This window comes from Corvus kubaryi, unplaced genomic scaffold, assembly GCF_017639235.1.
Source record: "Corvus kubaryi isolate FWS band 111438036 unplaced genomic scaffold, C.kubaryi_AGA036_p1.0 72, whole genome shotgun sequence".
Taxonomy (NCBI): Eukaryota; Metazoa; Chordata; class Aves; order Passeriformes; family Corvidae; genus Corvus; species Corvus kubaryi.
Window position 1 is genome coordinate 16,202 of NW_024582060.1, and position 18,622 is coordinate 34,823.

General features: G+C 47.5%; 2 protein-coding genes across 8 annotated transcripts in view; one reads left to right on the forward strand and one right to left on the reverse strand.

Annotated features, from left to right (window-relative positions):
• The first annotated feature begins 127 nt into the window (after positions 1-127).
• Positions 128-16,966, forward strand: DDX11 (DEAD/H-box helicase 11). Of its 2 annotated transcripts, none has more exons than XM_042050275.1 (26): positions 128-321; positions 411-635; positions 1,123-1,209; positions 2,577-2,734; positions 3,843-3,888; positions 4,426-4,533; positions 5,069-5,156; positions 5,627-5,829; positions 6,404-6,556; positions 6,654-6,700; positions 7,475-7,554; positions 8,709-8,753; positions 8,879-8,946; positions 9,350-9,388; positions 9,854-9,977; positions 10,494-10,631; positions 11,090-11,202; positions 11,571-11,643; positions 12,009-12,112; positions 12,669-12,818; positions 14,695-14,763; positions 14,941-15,041; positions 15,451-15,535; positions 16,112-16,187; positions 16,354-16,508; positions 16,635-16,966. In XM_042050275.1, exons 1-26 carry the CDS (start codon positions 169-171, stop codon positions 16,662-16,664), a joined length of 2,718 nt encoding a protein of 905 aa, XP_041906209.1. In that variant the 5' UTR covers positions 128-168; the 3' UTR covers positions 16,665-16,966. The 2 variants fall into 2 exon arrangements, with proteins under 2 accessions (XP_041906209.1, XP_041906210.1); XM_042050276.1 differs by having other exon boundaries at positions 10,497-10,631.
• Positions 16,914-18,622, reverse strand: part of WASHC1 (WASH complex subunit 1) — a 42,192-nt gene continuing 40,483 nt past the window's right edge. For all 6 annotated transcript variants that reach the window (XM_042050303.1, XM_042050307.1, XM_042050305.1 and 3 more), the window contains one exon: positions 16,914-18,067. In XM_042050303.1, the coding sequence (XP_041906237.1) occupies positions 17,916-18,067 (152 nt within the window). In that variant the 3' untranslated portion in view covers positions 16,914-17,915. The remainder of the gene's footprint in view (positions 18,068-18,622) is intronic.

Genomic DNA, 18,622 nt, shown 5'->3' on the forward strand with positions numbered 1-18,622 from the left:
TTGTGATGGGAGGGAACTGGGGAAGAGGGGTGAGCGCCGACCGGGTTTGGGAGCTCAGGAAAGGGTGGGGGGGGTGTCTGTGCGGAGAGGGCAGCGCGGGGCGGCCCTTCCGCCGCGTCACGGGAAGGGGCGGGGGCGGCCCCGGCGCCCGGTTCGAAGCGGGGCGGGATGGCGAGTGGCGGGGCGGCGAGCAGCGGGGCGGCGGCGGGCCGGTTCCCGTTCCCCTACACTCCGTACCGCATCCAGGAGCAGTTCATGGAGGCGCTGTACGGCGTGCTGGAGGCCGGCCGGGTCGGCATCTTCGAGAGCCCCACGGGCACGGTGAGTGGCAGGGCCGGGCCGCGGCTGTGGCCGAGCGGGGCCGCGGCGGTGGCGGCGGTGCTCCTCACCTTGTTGGCTCTCCGTGACAGGGAAAATCGCTGAGTCTCATCTGCGGGGCCCTGTCCTGGCTCCGGGACTGGGAGGAGAAGCGGCGGCAGGAGGAGGCGCGGCTGCTGGCGCTGGGGGCCAGCGGGAAGGACGGGCTGACCCCGCAGCAGGCACGGCCGGGCAGCGCGGACGCGGCCGGGGAGCCGGACTGGGTCACGGCCTTCGTGCAGAAGAAGGAGGAGCGGGACATGGTAGACAGGCTGAAGGTGGGGAAGCGCTCGTGTGTAGAGGACGGGTGAAATAACGAGGCGAGAGGATCGGGAGGGCTGATATCACATAGTCACAGAATGGCCGGGGCTGGAACGGACCACTGGAGGTCACCTAGAACAGCCTCCCTGCTCGAGCGGAGTCCCTAGAGCGAGGTACCCAGTGTCCAGGCGGCTTTTCAATATCTCCAGGGAAGGGAACTCCACCACTTCTCTGGGCAAACTGTTCCTGTATCCTGGATGATGAGGGGAAAACACGTGAGGCAAATTTGGTGGTGGTGGTCTTCGCCTGCAGGTTGCCCGAGACAGGAAGCTATATTGCTTTGAGGAGAGTAACACTCAGTAGGCGAGCACTCCGGGAGAATTGACCGTGTACTGGCAATTTTGTTTCATTTAATCTTTTTTCTATGCCCAGAGCGTAAGTAGTGATACCAAGAGTTGAGGACTAAATCCACTTCATCCTACCTTCACTCTCCCTTTATTGTAGGAAGAGCAGATCAGAAGGAAAAAGCGAGAAGATCATCTTGAGAAAATTCGGCATAACGTGCAGTTAAAATACGCAGCAAAGAGGAAGGTGAGTTACTCCACAGAGATCAGAGCTTTCTGTTTTAGTTACCTTCAGTGTTGTTCATACTTGCTTATGTGTGACTTCACACTGACTTTTCCAGCCCGCCTGAGGAGATTTTTGTATGAGATTTCTGAAATCGGTCATCCAAAACTATTTGTTGGATTTTCTTTTAAAAGCACAGATGTGAAAAACAATTTGTGCATCGATAATTTCCTGTGAAAATGTTTGTGTGTGGGCAGAAATTATGTGTATTCTGATTGCCTTCTGGCTCTCTGCTGTACTTTTAAAAGCTTTAATACTTGGAGGCTTTTTTTGGCAAGATCTCTGTTTTATGAGCATGTGTGAACACTCTACTTCTGGAATAAAAATGGTATTGAAGTTCACAGATATATTTTCCTGTCATTTAGATGCATGAACTGGCCTCAGTGCTCTTGTTGCTTTTTGATTATATGAGTCAAACTTCCCAGAAATACTCAGTTTAGGTCCTCAAATAGACAGATTTATTAGGCTGCCAGGTTATTAATTTGTAGTGTGCTCCATCTCAAATACTGTGTAATGTTTTGGTCAACACCTATCAAAAGGATATGACAGAAATAGTAAAGAATGGCAAAAAACCAAATGGAAAAAAACCTTCTGTCTTAAAAGGGGATGAAGAGCATGTGAAATGGGAAGCATGATGAAAAGCAAGAAAGCAAATAAGAGAAATATTATGGAGATTTGGAAAAGCGACTGATTCCTCTTTTCTGTAGTGCTTACTAACTGCATTTTCTGTATAATGCCATGGTAACAAAATGCTCATTGATGTTGGAAGATACTGTTTTCAGATGGAAAAAATGAACTTTTCTTTATCGTGACACAGAAGTTAATCAGAAGTTCTTCAACAGTTTAATTGAATTTTTGTGGAGAGGTAAACCTGTGTTAGAGTAACAGTCACACAACTGGAGAAAAAAACAGCAAGAGAAATCTTGTTCTAAACCAGATGCTGAGCTGCTTCTAGCTTTGAGTTAAATGTGCGCAGAGTGTTTGATTATGTCCTCACATCTTTGTTTGTTCAGGTTTATTTACACACTATTTTCTCTCAGGCAGACATCTTTTATGGGCCACTTTAAGCAACTAATACTGGATTACATGAACATTTAATTGAGGGTCTGTTAGTTCAATAGGCCTGTGCAGAGAAGGTTCTTTATGTTTCCCCCTCATAACTGTCTGTGTGGGTAAGTCTTTGGTTGTTGGTAACGGCTGCATTCTGTGGGGCTGAACAGCTTCAGCCTTCTGTGAGGGACTGTGCTGTCTTCTGACCTGTCCATGCCATAAGGCAACCCCTGTGCTACTCTTTTTATCTGGAAAATACTGTGCTCTTGTGTTCCTTCCAGAGATGCGAGGAGGATGAGGCAAAGCGCCTTCTTCAGCTCAGCAAGGAGGCTCTTCCACAGGGAGATGGAGAGGGTGTTCTAGACCAGCTGGATCACAATGAGGAGGAGTTGATTCTTGCTGAATATGAGAGTGATGACGAAAAGAAAGTGGTATCTGGGTAAGGACAGGGACTGAGGGGGGATTCCATGCTAAGGAAACTTATTTCTAATTTTTGTCTTGCCCTGATTAAAGAGGTTGTGCATATTTTATTAAAAAAGTGTTTCTCACCTTTTCAAACAGTACAAAGTGGTGGTTGTTCTGGGTTTTTATTTAATTGGTTGTTTAGGTGGATTTTATTTTAGTTTGGTTTTTTTTTAAACTTTTGTTAGACTGATCTGAGCGACTTGAAGTGCTTTCTGAGAAAGTGCATCTTAAAGTGTGCGGCAGTGTCCTGCCTTTATCCACACTCAGTTTCCCAGAGAGTGCCTCTGGATGCTGAGTGAATGACTCAAGATCAAGTTCCTTGCATTAGAAAAGCAGAATGGAACTCAGGACACCAGAGGAAGCTGTCAGTTCTGCAGATTAGCACTGACATCTTTTGTTACTCTAAAAGCAGAGATGTTCACGTTTCTGAGACAGAGCTTTGGCATGAAAACCCCATGCACACTTTTCTCCCTCATGCATTTGCTTTATGCAGAAAGCCAGAAGCCATACTTCAACACAAAAAGTCAAACGCATTTAAAATACAAATTTACTAATTAATGTCTAGACAGAGTCTTCTGCCTTAAAAATTGAAGAACACTTAACTACTTTTTTTATATGTAGTTAGTTTATCAAACATTAAACTGCTGTTGCCTTTGAGGAGCTCTATGGCAGCTGAATGCTTTCCTGAAGCCTTTCTTTATGCAATAGCTGGAGGGTGGTAAATTGCTTCTAAAGGGAAAGCTTTACAAAAATAAATAAGCTCACCAAAGAATAGTATAGCACTGATTAGCTTATGCCTGAGGACTAGAAGCCCCTGAATCAAAAGAAAAAAAAATCTTGAACTTGCAAAAGGCATGACCTAGAAGAGATTTTTCTTTTAAAGAGAAAGGCTTGAGTTGAATATGCACACTTACACTATTCTTTAAAAGTTGATTTTTCTTCTACCACCTGAGTTGAGATCGGAGGCTTTTCTTGAGATGACTTAATCTCTCTTGAGACCTCATTCTTGTAGTGGAGCATCGTTTGATTTTTACTGTCAGTGGTCTGCTGAAAGGAGACTGTTTGAGCTTTTTCTTTCTTAGGCTGGAAGAAGACGATGATGATTTGGAAGAGGAGCATGTGACTAAGGTGAGATGAGGAAAGTAAATAGTGCCACTTCATAGAATAGTGTAGGAGTGAGCAGAATTATGGCTTCCTTGCACCTTTCCAACAGTCAGGCAGTACAGAAGGATTTAGGAGCTAGCATCCAAAACCTGCCAGGTTTCTTGATAAAGACAACTAGTTCTGCTGTGTTCATCTCCTTCTGGACTACACTGCCTGCCTAAGCAGCTTGCTGTGCTAGCACTTACTAATTTTTGCTGTGGCTTGCTGTAAAAGCACACTGCAATAAATAATTTTTTATTACTTTGCCGTGGTGAGTCCCTGTTTTATAGAGACCTTGGAAAATTAAATGGAAACAATGGCAAATGCAGAAGGAAAAACAAAGGTGGAGCTTTTGGCCTCAACAGTTCTAAGGTGGCACTCAAACATGTGTGCCTTCCCTTGTGTTTTTGAAGGCTTGAGCAAGGTGAACCTTGTTGAAGTGCTTGGCTGCTTCCTTGTAGGATTGATCATAGGTTGGCTTCCATGTTCTTCTTGTCTTCCCTTTGTTCTTCCTCATTGCAGATCTACTACTGCAGCCGCACTCACTCACAGCTGTCCCAGTTTGTGCGCGAGGTGCAGAAAAGTCCTTTTGGCAAAGACACGCGTCTGGTCTCCTTGGGATCCAGGCAGGTACGTGGTGGTGTTCTCAAGAGACCCAGAACACATTGCCAGGAGCTGTGTGGGTCTGGTGCCACCAGAAGTCACCTTGGGGATTGACTGAGTCTCCTACTGAAAAACTAAAGCAGGCATGAATCGGAACACAGATCTGTGTGCTGTACATTTTTCCGTGAACTCTGTTTTGGTCATTAACCTTTTGATGTAAATGCAAGAATCTGTTTTACCTTTTCTGATATGGTGTATTGCAGATGTCCGAGTCACTGAGAAGGTGGTCGTCTTAGTAGCGTAGTACTTCTGGCAGCAATTTTCAGAAGCTGTTGCGTAGCAGTGAGCCCTCTTTTTCTCGTTTTTTTCTCCTAAGTTTCTGTGGGTTTCGAGCATGTTTGTAGCAGTTAGTATGCACAGTGTCTGACTGGTAGACTTTTCCTTTTTGGAATCTGGCCTGAGATTGCTTTCAAGAAAATCTTTCATTTTACAGCAGAGGGTGCACAGGAGGCACTCAGTTCTGAATTGACTCCCTTCCTCTTCCTCTCTTTGCACATGCCAGAACCTGTGTGTGAATGAGGAGGTGCGACGCCTGGGCGCTCTCCAGCTCATCAATGACCGCTGCATGGAGATGCAAAAGAACAAACATGGTAGGAACGCTCCCAGCCTGGGGAAGCAATTCCTGATAAAGCTGTCATGAGAGTGTGGAGACAGTGGGCACTGCCAGTCCGTTCTAGCTAGAGTGGTAGGAGCTTGGAAATGACAGGTTGGAGGAAAAGGACTCCTTGGTGCTTTTACTTTTCTTGGTCTCCAGGCTGTGCTGAGATCAGGATAAATTTTCTGAGTGTCTTAATTTGGTCAGGATTTCTGCACTGGAAAGATACTTGTGTTTGTTAACTCAGTACCAAAAATGTTGGAAGATGTCATATGCTAAATCTAACTGGCAAGAGTAGTGTCCACTGTGGAGAAGGAAATGTTACTGCTGAATAATTTTTAAATAGGTGATAGGTCAGGAATACACATGACAAAGCTTGCTTTGAAATCCATGAGGTTCTGCAAAGTGGTTGTTCTAGGCTGCTGTGTGTGTTGCTCATAGCTTTCTTTTGATTTCTGCTGTTAGAAAAGAAGAGTGATGAGGTGAATGAGGGGAAGAAGAGGCGGGTGAGTCGCACGGTGTGCCCATTTTATTCCTACGAGCAAATGCAGTTTCTCCGTGATGAAGTTCTAGTGGAAGTGAAGGACATTGAGCAGTTGGTGTCCTTGGGAAGGGAGACCAAAGCCTGCCCATATTATGGGAGTCGATTCGCCATCCCTGCTGCTCAGGTAAGGTGTAACAGTTTTACTGACATTAAAGCCAGGCACTCTAAGAAGGAACTGATGGCCTGCTCCCTCTATTACTGTTACTTAGATTGGGGGAGTCTGTAGGAAACAGGCTGTATTTCTGTCAAGCTACAGTTTTGCTCAGAAAGCAAAGGAAAATGAGAATTCCCATCAGAAGTTCATAGGGATGCTGTATGTCTCAGCATTTTGAAATACTTGAAAGGTTCAGCAAGTGTGAGGCAATACTGACACATGGGTGTACTCTTAGCTCTTACACCACTCTTCTTCCTTGCTGGGTTCTCTCTGAAGACATGCTTTCAGTGCTCTAGAGGAGATTTGGAAGGTAACCTGAGCCCATATGCAATTGTAGCATAATCATTTCTCTTCAGCTTATATCCCGGTGCCCCCCTCAAGCATGTGCTCCTGGCTTTTTTCCTACCTTTCCCATAATAATAGTGAGTCACTTGGCTGAATTCTGCAAGGCCCTCTGATACGGGCTGTTAATGAGTGGTTGTAGAATGCCTTAAGTTTGTAAGGATGAGAGCTGGAATCAGGGAAGTGCATGCTTCTCCTGTAGCTGGTGGTGCTGCCCTATCAGATGCTTTTGCATGAGCCTACCAGGAATGCTGCCGGGATCAAGCTGAAGGACCAGGTTGTGATCATTGACGAGGCCCACAACCTCATAGACACCATCACCTGTATCCATAGTGCCGAGGTCAGCGGCTCTCAGGTGAGTCACAGGCTGTGAAAGGAGAGGGAGCTCTTCTTCCAGCAGTGCCCTTTCTTGTCTCCTTTATAACAACAGCTTCTGCTTTCTGTTTGTGTAGCTGTGCTGTGCCCACTCCCAGCTGTCACAGTACATGGAGAGATACAGGTGAGAATCTCAGCGGAAAACAGCACAGCAGAGGCAAGGTCTGTGGATGCCTTGGATTGCCTCATGGCTGCAGGGTCTTTCTTGCTTTTCCCCAGTGGAAAGTTACTGCATTAAGAGTTCTGCAGATGAAAAGACACTTGCTTCATTATCCCTGTCTAGAATCCATCTAAGTCAGACTCCTGGGGCTAGTATTAAGCAGTGAGAAGGGGACACCCTGAGGATTCTGGCTTTCCCTTATACACTCAGTTCCTTTCCCAGTATCTCCCTCTAATCACTTGTACTTTGTGATGCAGACTTTCAAAAGATTCAGTCTTTCATGCCTCTCAGGGACCTTAGTCTTTCATGTGCTGACGGGCATTATGGTAGAGGCAGGAAGCTCTGAGGAGGAGGAAGCTGTATGTGGGTTCTGGCTCTGCATCTTGCCATCCCTGCAGTGGCTGATTGTTGTGCTCAATAACTCTGAAGTTGTGGAGCATTATTGCAATAGGGTCTTGAGGCATCACTGCCATCGTAATAAACAAACTATAATTAATACACAAGGAGAAGTGCAGTAGTAAGAACAGTGGGGGGAGCATGGGTAAGTGCTTTGGGACAACCTTGGGCAGGATATCCAGAAGACTGTGCCCTGTCACAAACAGGGGGAGTGAACCTGCAAAAAATCCTAGTTCCCATCTCAGCAAAATGAAGAAGAGTTCATGTACTTGTTTCAAGCTCAGCTGCTTGTGTTCATCCCTGAAGATGATTTGGGGCCTAAATGTGTCTCATTTTTCATAGGAAACATTTGAAGGCAAAGAACTTGATGTACATTAAGCAGATCCTGTATTTACTGGAGCGGTTTGTGGCCATGCTGGGAGGTAAGCAGACCTCTCGTGTCTCCAGGGTTACTGACAGACTCTGAGCTAGTTAGTGCTTCCTCAGGACACTGTGCCCCTTCCCCCTCTGCAGAAACTTCAGGAAAGTGTTGCTGTCATGTATAAGTTCAGATGCCAGTAATTTTATTTCTCAGGCTGGTTTGTATGTGGGGAAGTTGACTGGTGTCTAGTTGAACCCTTCTCTTTGTTTTAGTAGCTGAAGAGCAGCAGATGACATTGTAAGTTGGTAGTTTCCTTCTCTTTCTGTGTGGTTTTCAGATCCAGTTGGAATGGGGATGATATAAGATGCTAAGTGAGGAATACAGCAGATGTATAACAGATGCGTAACAGTGTCGTACAAGAACTGCATGAAATTAATATCTCAGTTATCTGGTAGCAAGGTCTCTATTTGTGTCAGCATGCATCTGCAGAATGAATCTTTCTTGAGTGGTGCCTTTCCTTTGTGAGAAAATACTGTTTTGCTTTGATTTTAGATCCACAGGAATTTGCAGGACTCCTTTTTTCAAATGATCTGTTTGCTAGACCTTAGTGTGTCTTGAGGAGAGCATGTCCTAAGTTCATAAAGGAACTTCCTCCATGCCCTGGGGAAATGCAGCCCTTTGGGACAGGGGTTGCAAAAGTGAGATGTGAGGTGGGTGTTAAACACTAGGACATAAAATGCAGTGCCTGGCAGCAATTAATCCTGTTCTGGCTGTTGGGCTCTGGGCATGTAGGTGTCCTTAGGTTTTTCCCCTCCTCTCAGTTACCTGCCAGCCTCTGTGCTTCCCAGCTCCCTGCTGCTGCATTGAGGAGGGGTGAAGGATGCATTGCAGTCCCTGTCCACTGGTCTTTGCAGCATGACTATGTAGTGTGCGAGCATTTCTGATCACCCACCCTACCTGCTGCTTCCTGCCACAGAAGAAATGTAGGTGGTCCTTAGGATGCAGCAGCACACGTGTCCTACAATGTAGGGCTACTCTACAGGGCAAATGAAAACTGAGTGGGAGCTGATGTTTTGTCTGTATAGCTACGTGTTGCAGAGCCGTAGTTACTTCTTGGGTTTTTTGTGCACTGTTCCTATCAAGTTCAGTCTTTAGTTTCTTGCTTAATTTTGAGACAGATTCAAGCCTTCCCTGAATTGGTTTCATGCTTTACAGGTAATGTGAACCAGAATCCTGGATGTCAGGCAGTTTCCCAAACAGGTAAGACTGGAGTGAACTCCTGAGGTATGCAGCTCTCAGTCAGGGACATGGGTATGGGGCAGTAAGGGGTGCAGGCCCAGCAGTAGGTAATAATTTCTTTTCCCCTTTTCCCTCTTTTCTTTCAGGGACAGTGCTAAAATCCATCAATGACTTTCTATTTCAGAGCCAGATTGACAATATCAACCTCTTCAAGGTAATGCAAACATTGTCTGTTAGGGCACAGGTGGTGGTGACTTGTTTGAGATTATTTGGAGCGTGTGTGAGAGCTGGAAGTAGAGCCAAAGCCCACACGGCAGAATCTGCTTTCTAGCTGTCTGTAGGCAAAGCTACTCTGTAAGGGCTGTGGATGCAGAAATTCTACTACTCCAGTAACCTAGCTGCCGCCTTGAACCTCCAAACACAGCACCTTAACACTGTGTCTTTCCACTCTGGAATGTCATTGTAAAACTCTTGTCTGGCAGGCAGTGACCACAAAGAGCTGTGCACCTCTCCCCAAAAGCATGGCAAGTGACAGCCCTGCTCGACAGGGATCAAGGACAGCAGGATGGCAGAAGGGGTGGTGAATGCCAGTTCATTTCCTGTCTTCTCTCCAACAGGTTCAGCGTTACTGTGAGAAGAGCCTCATCAGCAGGAAGGTACTTCCCCTGTGGTTTCATAGTCAGCAGTGTTCCCATACTGTTTCACACCTGGAGTTTGAGATGGAAGATGCAGCAGCTGGGGTGGGAGCTTGTCTTCACCCTGCTCTGCAAACAAAATGGTTCCTGTAAAAAGCACTATATGGGCAGATTAACTTTTGCTTACTCAGAAAAGAAACATAAACGTGGTTTACCACGGTATTCCAGGGGGTGCCAATTCTATGCTGCTTGGCCTCAAATCTGCCCGCCAAGTAGGCTGCGTTGCCCTGGAAGAACAGATATCAGAGACTTGTTTTGCTTTTGATTGAGTGGGTGGAGGAAGGTAATGGGAGCTAATACATTCTGATTAGGCTTCTACTGAACACCTACTAAGTAACTTTATCTGTGGCAGGCCAGCAAACCTGCCTTTATCGTGTCTGATTCCTGCTGTTGGTAGTCTTGGTCTTTCTGGCTTTTGCTTGGCAGCTTTTTGGGTTTGTGGAGCGATATGGGCATCCCGCCTCAGCTGTGAAGACCAACAAGGAGAACCAGAAGCTGGCTGGTTTGCAGAACTTTCTTCTGACCCTTCAGCAGGGATCTGATAAAGAGGGTGAGTTCGGGCATCGTCTGCTTCTGCACCTGTGGGCAGAGTGAGGATGTGGAACCTGCATCTCTCTGCATGAGGAAAGCGGGGAGGCAGATTTGCAGAATGAGACTGAAGAAGGTGTCCTGTGTGGGTGTTTTTTAACACGTCTGACTAGCTGACCTAGGCAACTGTACACTGGATTAGAGAAGTCCCTTTTGAGCTGAATGATGTAATTCCATGTTCACTCCACATGCATTCAAGCATTGCACTTCTGTGACTTGCTGGCTCTGGGACCTGAGCTACTGTGTGTAGTAGCTCTGCTTAGTGGCTCTGCCATCCACAGAAACCAGAGCTTTATTTACTTTTTTTTTTCCTTTTAGCAATGAGACAGAATTTGGGTTTTCACCTTTAATGGGTCTTTGTTCTCTGCCTGCATATGTAGGCCAGGTATTGTGTTCCTGTAGAGCATGTTTTGTGCTTAGCCCGTGTCTTTAGAAGTGTGGCCTAAGTTGCCTGCCTCTCCTTTCCTTTTTGGGCCAGCAGGTACCCCCCAGAGCCCTCCCCTGGAGGCTGAGCATGACCATCTCCGAACTGCCTCTCCACTGATGCAGATTGAAGGATTTCTCTCGGCCCTTACAAATGCAAACCAAGATGGCAGAGTCATTCTCAGCAGGCAAGGTACTGGAGAGGGTGAGGTGGGGAAAGGTGGCATGAGTCAGTCACAAGCAGAGTGCTTCACTGGCACTGAGGGAAGACATACAGAACCTGTGGGGAACCTGCAGCAACATTTGTTCCATCTGTGATGTAGGCTGGCAGTCTTTGTCTGAGGATGCTTATGACTCCAAGGGAATTCTCAGCCAAGGGCATTGGGGCCAGGGTTTGCAGAGGTCTGCTCTCACTCTGAATGTCAGTTTTTGTTCTGCAATTTACTGCGCCTGTGGTACAGCTCCAGGGAGATTAGGAAGCACAGGGTAACTTCCAAGTTGGCGTTATCTGCTGCTGCCTGTCAGTGTTGAATAACAAGTCCTTACTTTGAGAGGTGGGGTCCTGCCAGAGTGCCCAGGGCAGGAGGGAGAATCTCTCATATCCCTGTGTGTCACAGCTAGCTCCTGAATGCTTTTCTCTCCTTTTCCCAGGCACAGTTGGTCAGAGCAGCCTCAAATTCCTCTTGCTGAATCCAGCTGTCCACTTTGCCAAGGTTGTGGCAGAATGCCATGCTGTCATCATTGCTGGAGGCACTATGCAGCCGGTGAGGGAATAAGGATGCTGTGCTGGGGTCTCAGGAGGTCAGTGGTGCTATCTGCAAGCCGGGGTGGAAAGAGAGCAGCCAGGCTGAGCTCGTGGTAGGTTGGAACTGGCACGGTGAGCAGTCGGATGACCTCATGATGCCATCCGTCATTTCTGCAGGGCCAGGGATCCCACAGGAACCATGCCACGGGAGTGTTCGAGGAAAATCAGTGCTGCTGTGTGTGGGCAGAGGGCGCTGCCGCTCCTCTGTTGGGCCGGGCAGAGGCTCTGGCTGGGCTGGGGCTGCCCTTGACCAGCAGTGCTGGTGCTGCCGGTGTAGAGTTTTTTGGGACACTGGTATTTTACTTGCCTTTGTTTTGTGGATCTTAGGTGGCTGATTTCCGAGAGCAGCTGCTGTGCTGTGCTGGCGTGGACCCTGCCCGTGTCATGGAGTTCTCCTGTGGTGAGTCTGCCGGGCTGGCAGAGAGGGCTCAGCAGCTGCAAGGGCTGCAGCTTGCCTTTAACACTGTTCTGTCAGCACTCTAAGCAACTGGCATCTTTCCTAAAATTCAGGGCAGTAAAGGGGTGTGAGTTCCCTCCCACTCTGAGCTTCCCCTGTGGTCTTGACTGGTATTGGCAGGCAGTGTGCCATGGGTTCTTCCCAGGGACTCAGGGGATGGAAGTTGGAGCAGCTGAGTGACTTAGGCACTTTAGCTTAGCCAGGCAAACATTTGCCTCTGTCACTTGAATGCAGTTAAAGTTCTTCAGCTTATGGGGTTTGTGCCAACAGCAGTGATGTTGACTCTCACTGCTTGTTTTTGTCTCCAGGACATGTGATTCCTCCAGAAAATATTTTACCCATCATCCTCTGCAGTGGTCCTTCCAACCAGCAGCTGGAGTTCACTTACCAGACCAGAGACCTGCCCCAGATGGTCAGTTTGTCTTTTGTTCCCTTCCTTGGGATCTTTTATTTGGCTTCACTTGCTTATGTTTCATAGAAGGGTACACTCTCTGTTTGAGAGGTGAGCTGAGCAAAAGCCATGGCAAGGAAAATCCCAAACCACAGGGGGCAGCTGCAGGTGTTTTGGCACTTCTTCCTTCTTTCTGTGGCAGGCCAGTAAGCACCCAAGGCCAGACACTAAGTCTGCTCTGCCCCTGCTGAATCTCAACCAGATGTGCTAACCAGCTGTCAGCATCTGTTCTAGCAGGACAGCTTCATCCACTGAGGCAAACCGTCCTTTCCTGAATGAGCACGGCTCCACAGCTGTAACAGAAACCCTGGGCTAGGGAAGAAGGCCGAGCAGTGAAGAGCTTTTTAGTGATGCCCAGCTTCCCTAGAGAGTTCTCTTAGACCTGGCATATTTCCCACATTTTTTCCTCCCGGAAGGCGTGTTATAAGGAAGGTGTGATCCTGGGATTGAGCAGAGAAGTGGAGCGGCTTTAGCTGGGGCTCCTGTCAGCTGCAATATGCTCTAATCTCTCTTGCAGATGGATGAGACAGGTCGAATCCTTTGCAACCTGTGCAACGTGATCCCAGGAGGTGTGGTGTGCTTCTTCCCCTCCTACGAATATGAGAAGCAGGTGTACGGACACTGGCAGAAGACGGGGCTGCTCTCCCGCCTGGCAGCCAAGAAGAAGGTGATTGTGCAGCCAGGGCAGTTGGTACTTTCCATGGAGGTGTCAAAAACCAAACAATTCCATATGCATTGCAGGCCTCTCTCTGAGTTATTCTCATAGTCTGCAGCGCAGAGCGGATGTTTATCCAGCTAATCTCTCCAGTAACGAATAAATGATACTTCCCAGATGGCTGAGCACTGAGCTGGGATCTAAAGGAGATTGATTGCAGCTATACATTCTTGAGTGCACAGTCTGTGTAGTGGCTATGGGGCAGACAGTCCTTGCTTTCCATAGCCAGCAGACTTGTTCTCTTGTGGCTGGGGGGGCTGTTCAGGCTGAGCTCCTACAGGGAATTAGTTTTTCCCTGGCTCATCCGTGTGTCCCTTGACCAGCACAGCCAAGGGCTAGGCAGAGTGAGACAACACTGCAGTTCATAAGACAAATGGTGTTTCGCTTTCTGCTAGAAGTAGAGATGAGAACTGGAAGGCTAACAGTGGTGACTCCTGTTGAAGGAGCAATGAGACAGTGCATAGGGAGATCACTGCAAATATAAAATCTTTGCAATGACTCTCACAGGTATTTGAAAGCTGGGTATTGAAAGTCAGGCAGTTCAGGTTGTGGTGCAGGGATCTTGGGTCATGTGCCAGGGGCAAAAGAATTATGTACACCCTGGCTGTGACTTCTGTTTACCAAAAGCTAAACAATTTACCACAGTCCCAGACATTTCACAGCCTTGGTGCTGGCATTCTGGCACATGGGGCGGCCTGTAGGTTTCTGGGTGGAAGCACTGTGCTTCATTTTCTCAGTGTGTTTGTAAAGTTACCACTCTTCGTGCCTTTCAGGTATGTCCTGTCAGGGTCCCAAGGCTCTGCCTGGTTCCTCCAAGGCTTTGGGCAACAATCACACAATCTGTCCCAACTTTCAACTCTGATTTGTTCTTGTTTGGCCTTTGCAGTCTCCAGCAAATTGGATATGTGTTAGCAAGGCAACTGGGTATAAGTGCAGCAAGCGTGACTTTCAACTGCCCACACGGAAGATCAGATCTTAGCAAGGGAAGGTTCAAGGCTTTCCTGAGGTTACTGTGGTGAGATCACACTGAGATTATAACTTATACAGAGAAAGTTAATTTAAATCAGAGGCTTAAATAGCTACTTTTCAATAAGTTAATTTTGGCTTATATTTGTAATTGCCAGTTATTTTTCTACTGAAAGACTGATTTTGACTGGTAAAATTTGATACTACTTCTTGCTAACCAAAGGAAAACACATCCTGTAGGTTCTTTACTGTCACAGAGAAGATAGATGTTGGACCTCTTGTTTACTAGGAAAACTACTTGTGTTTTAGGCCAAGGTGCAGCATCTATACAAATGCAGCTAAATTAACTACAGAGGTTTTTAGTAACTAATTAGGTGTGCTAGAATAACATAAAGAAATATTACTTTATTTATGCTTTGCATGAAAAGGTAATTTATTCAGTGGGCAAGAGGAACCATTACTTGGAATTAATTGATGATTCAAATTGATTAGTCCTGTCCCTGTCCTCCAAGATCTCATCCCAGAGGATCTCGATTCATAAGTGCAAGAGGTGCACATTGCTTTTCGGCCTCTCAGCTCTTGGATGACTTGTAACTTCTTGCAGGATTGAACAAGTCTGCCAAAGCTGAAAGGGAATGTTGGAGGCACAGGAGCAGCTGCTGCTCCCTTCAGAGCCCAGCTGAAAAGGGCTGTAGTGTGTTTTCAGTGTGGAGGGAAGGTACTGGTTTAGTTGGTTTTTCAGGCACTTCTCCATTCTGTGACCTTAGTTCCATATGCTGTTAAATGGCATGGGAGTAAAATGATTTATATTCTTTAAACTGTTTGCTTCCTGTTGCTGTAACTGATGAACTGTGCCTGACAGATCTTTCAGGAGCCTAAGAAAGCCAACCAGGTGGAGCAGGTGCTGGTGGAATATGCCAAGTGCATAAAGGTAAGCTGAGCAGGCAGGCTGGTGGGAGTGTGGCAGCCCAACTGGTATGGGAATGCTGCTAAGGAGGGCACTGCATCTTTTAACAAGAAAAGAGGGCTCTAGCCTAGGTGTGGGAGTGTTTCTGTAGCACTGAAATCTTCCCTGCTCTGGTTTAAGTTGCTGGTCCCTCTCCTGCAGCGCTGCAGCCAGACAGGAGGACAGATGACAGGGGCCCTGCTGCTTTCGGTAGTTGGAGGCAAAATGAGTGAAGGGATCAATTTCTCCGATGACCTGGGAAGGTAAGGTGACTGCTTCTTGGAAAGCCAGGTCTGGCTTGTGGTGTAGTGACTCCAAGTAGGATGGGCACATCAGTACTTGCATAGACAGAAAATCCTGGGGAAGGTGTGACTTAGCTGATACTTAAAGCAGCAGGAGGGTCTGTTGGGTGGTGTAAAACCTGCCTGTCCAGGCCACTTTTCCTGTGAATAATGCAGTTAGGCTTGCTGTGCTAGATAATCTCTTGTTCTGGCACCCTGAATCCCTCTGCAGCTCTGTTCAGTATGTGCTTGTCAGACTGCTGTGCTTTATTGCTGCCTCTGGTTTGCAGGGCTGGCTGTCTTTCAGGGGTGCAGTGACCTCTAGTTTATCAGTCTGTTGGCAAAATGCTCTAGGATAAGACATGAAGAATAATGCAGTCCTCCCTTGCAGGTGTGTGATTATGGTGGGAATGCCTTATCCCAACATTAAATCTCCAGAGCTCCAGGAAAAAATGACTTGGCTTGACAAAAGAATGGTAAGAGCCACTTACCCCTCTGTCTCTTTCACTTCTCCTTTTTAGTACTAACTTCCCAGCACGAGTCCCAGAGCTGCCTTCGGAGGTTTTATTTTCTTTGAGCTTGCCCTCATTTCCCAGACTGTGTGGTACTGAGAGCCCAGCCTTCTCCAGGCTGCTCCTGAGCAGGTGGCCCTAAACACAGGGAGGAAGTTCGGTGGAGGGAAATGCCACCAGGGCTTACTGGGACCTCTGAGTTCCAAGGGGAGCAAGGACCCTTCAATCCAAAGAGGGTGGCAGGGTGGTAGAAGCTGCTTGCCAGGGTCATTTGTCCTTTCTCATTGCTCACTGGAGATGCTGTTCCTGGGGACAAGATCTCTGCGTTCAAGGGGGCCTTGGTTCTTTGTGAATGCTCAACACAGTTTTCTGACTGCCGCCTTTCTTCTGTCCTCCTTACTCTCAGCTTGGGGTCTGCCTGGCCACCCTCTCACTCTGTAGGGGTAGAAGTATTTACCTCACTTTGTCATTAAGACTTCCCAATTTGATTTACATCTGCCTTGTGCCTCGTGTTCAAACTTGTCTATTTCTCCTTTCCAGCCCAGAGCTGCTGGCCAGGCACCAAGCAGAGTGCTGACTGAAAACCTGTGCATGAAGGCAGTGAACCAGTCAATAGGTAATTCATCCTTCCTTGGACAGGCTGGGGGATACAGAATACATTGAAGGAGGACGGTAGGAAAAAGAATGCATTACCCATCAGTCTACAGATGATGGGAACATGAGCTTCCTTGGCTGAGAACAAACACTTGCCTGGGCCATTCTTTGTTTTATCCTCTGTACAGGCAGAGCCATTCGCCATCAGAAGGACTTTGCAAGCATCCTGCTCCTGGACCACAGGTATGCACGCCCTGCCATCTTTAACAAACTGCCCCAATGGATCAGGGAGAGGACCCAGGTGAAACCTGCCTTTGGATCAGCGTTTGCTGAGTTAAGAAAGGTCAGAACTCTTGTATCTTATGTGCTGCTACCAAAACTGTTCTCCACTGTGTTCATCTGGACCTTTCTCAAGCCTTTCCTTGAGAGTAAGGCCAAGGACAAACTGCCTGGTTTTGTGTGTTCGCAGTTCTATCGAGGCAAGTTGGATGCTTTGTGATGTGAACCAGAGAACAGATGGTATTCAGCTCTGTGAGTTGCACCTCTGAAAAATGGGTAAAGTAACACAAGTTGCTGCTTTTCTGTACCATGGACTTTGTAAAATCTCTGCCTTCTGCCTCCTTTGTGGATGTTTGCTGTTCAGTATCTGAGCACAATGATGGTGAGACAGCCTCCTGCACCACAGCCAGGAGGGAAACTGGTTGTAGGTCTGAGGCAGGTGAATGGAGTAGCAGCAGGCACCTACTCATTTACAGCTGTTAAGGTTTTATTTAAATTGATTAAATACTTTGAATGAAAACACTCAAGTATGGCGAGTATTATTTAAGTACACTTAATTAAGGGGAGTAATTATTTTGACTGAACACATCTGATTTTTTCCCATCAACCACCAAGTGCAGGAGGCCTGACTGACCAATGCCATCACTGAGCTTTTCACAGGAATTGTAAACTAGCAGGCCACTAATTTATGTCATGCTGAAATAACACAGAGTGGTAATGGAGCGGCTATGGGTAACATTTCCTATCCCCTTCTTTCTACCTTGCTTCAAGCAGCCAATAGATTGAAGCAGTTCATTCTTTCAAGGGGAGTAAAGCTATGGCCACAATACAGCACTTCTCCTTTGATCATGCTTAAGCACAGGATTGCTCTGCTCTTCTTACCCTCTAAGTTTCTGAATTCAAAGTTACTTTTTTAGTTTAACTTTCCTGGGGTCCTTTCCAGGGTTATGGGTCAGTGCTGGAAGGCAGCAATAACACCAGGAACAGCCACATAATCCCACAGCTGTTCCCAGCTACCTCTGAGCAAGTCTCATCCACGGAGCTTTGTTTGCTTCTTTTCCAGTTTCAGCAGCTGGATGCTACCTCTCCAGGCTCCCCACAAGGAAGAAAGTACTTACGGCACAGAGCTGTTACCCACTTCCTGTAGGTTAATTAGCCCCACAGGGAAAGAAACAGCTGCCTCTGAGAAACTTCCATTGTGAGTCTCCCGCCCCGTGAGTGGGTCCAAACTCCATGGTCTGCACAAGCTCTGCCTTCAGGGAGGGGCGCACCTGCTTCTAGCAGCTGCTGCCCTCCAGCCTGTGGCTTGTGGTGCTGTAAGGCTAGACAGCTGGGCTTTCCCTTTACACACTCTTAATTGATGGCACTTCCTGCTTTTACCGAAGTGAAGGCAGCAAGGACCTGCTTCCTTCAGCTTTATTGAAAATTTTAAGACAGCAACAGTTTCACACTAATACTCAATGGACCCCATCTATGACTCCCAGTCATCCTCATCATCCTCACCTATGGGCTGCTGCGGGGGTGGGAGGGGTGGTATTGAGTCTGACATACGAGCAAAGGCACCAGCAGGACTGCCAGGAGCATCGGTGTTCCCAGGGGCTCCTGGTCCTTTTCCTGAAATACCTGTGAGGGAAGGAAAGTCACCAGTGAGTGACACCTGGGGACTAGAGACCAAAGATGCTCAGCAAAGGGGAGGGGGAAAGTTATGCTCCCACCACCCAGGTAACCAGAACAAGCCAGCATGTTTGATGTTGCCACAGACCTGTGCCAAGGTCTCATTTAACTACAGCTCCCCCTGAGCAAGTCCCTGCTGTCCTCTGCCCAGCACTGAGGTGTGACCGTGGCTCTAAATGCCCCAGGAACCTGCCACAGCCTCAGGGCATCTCAAGTGCCCAGATGGGCCTAAGCTGCCCAAGCACTGGATTCAAAAAGACACTGCTGTCCCTTCTTCACAGGTAGCTTTCAGAGTCCATCCTCTGAAACACACAAACCCCCCCAGTGCTTCCAGCTGGATTTGAGGTGGAGATTCCTCTGCTCATTCTCTATGAAGACACTCCCAGCCACACTGGGGTACACTGCCCTGGAAGCTCTCTGTTCCTATTTCCAAGGCTGTGACTGACACAACTGGGGTGCCAGGAAGTGCTCTCCCTCTTTCCTAGGGGGAAGGAGCAGCCCTTT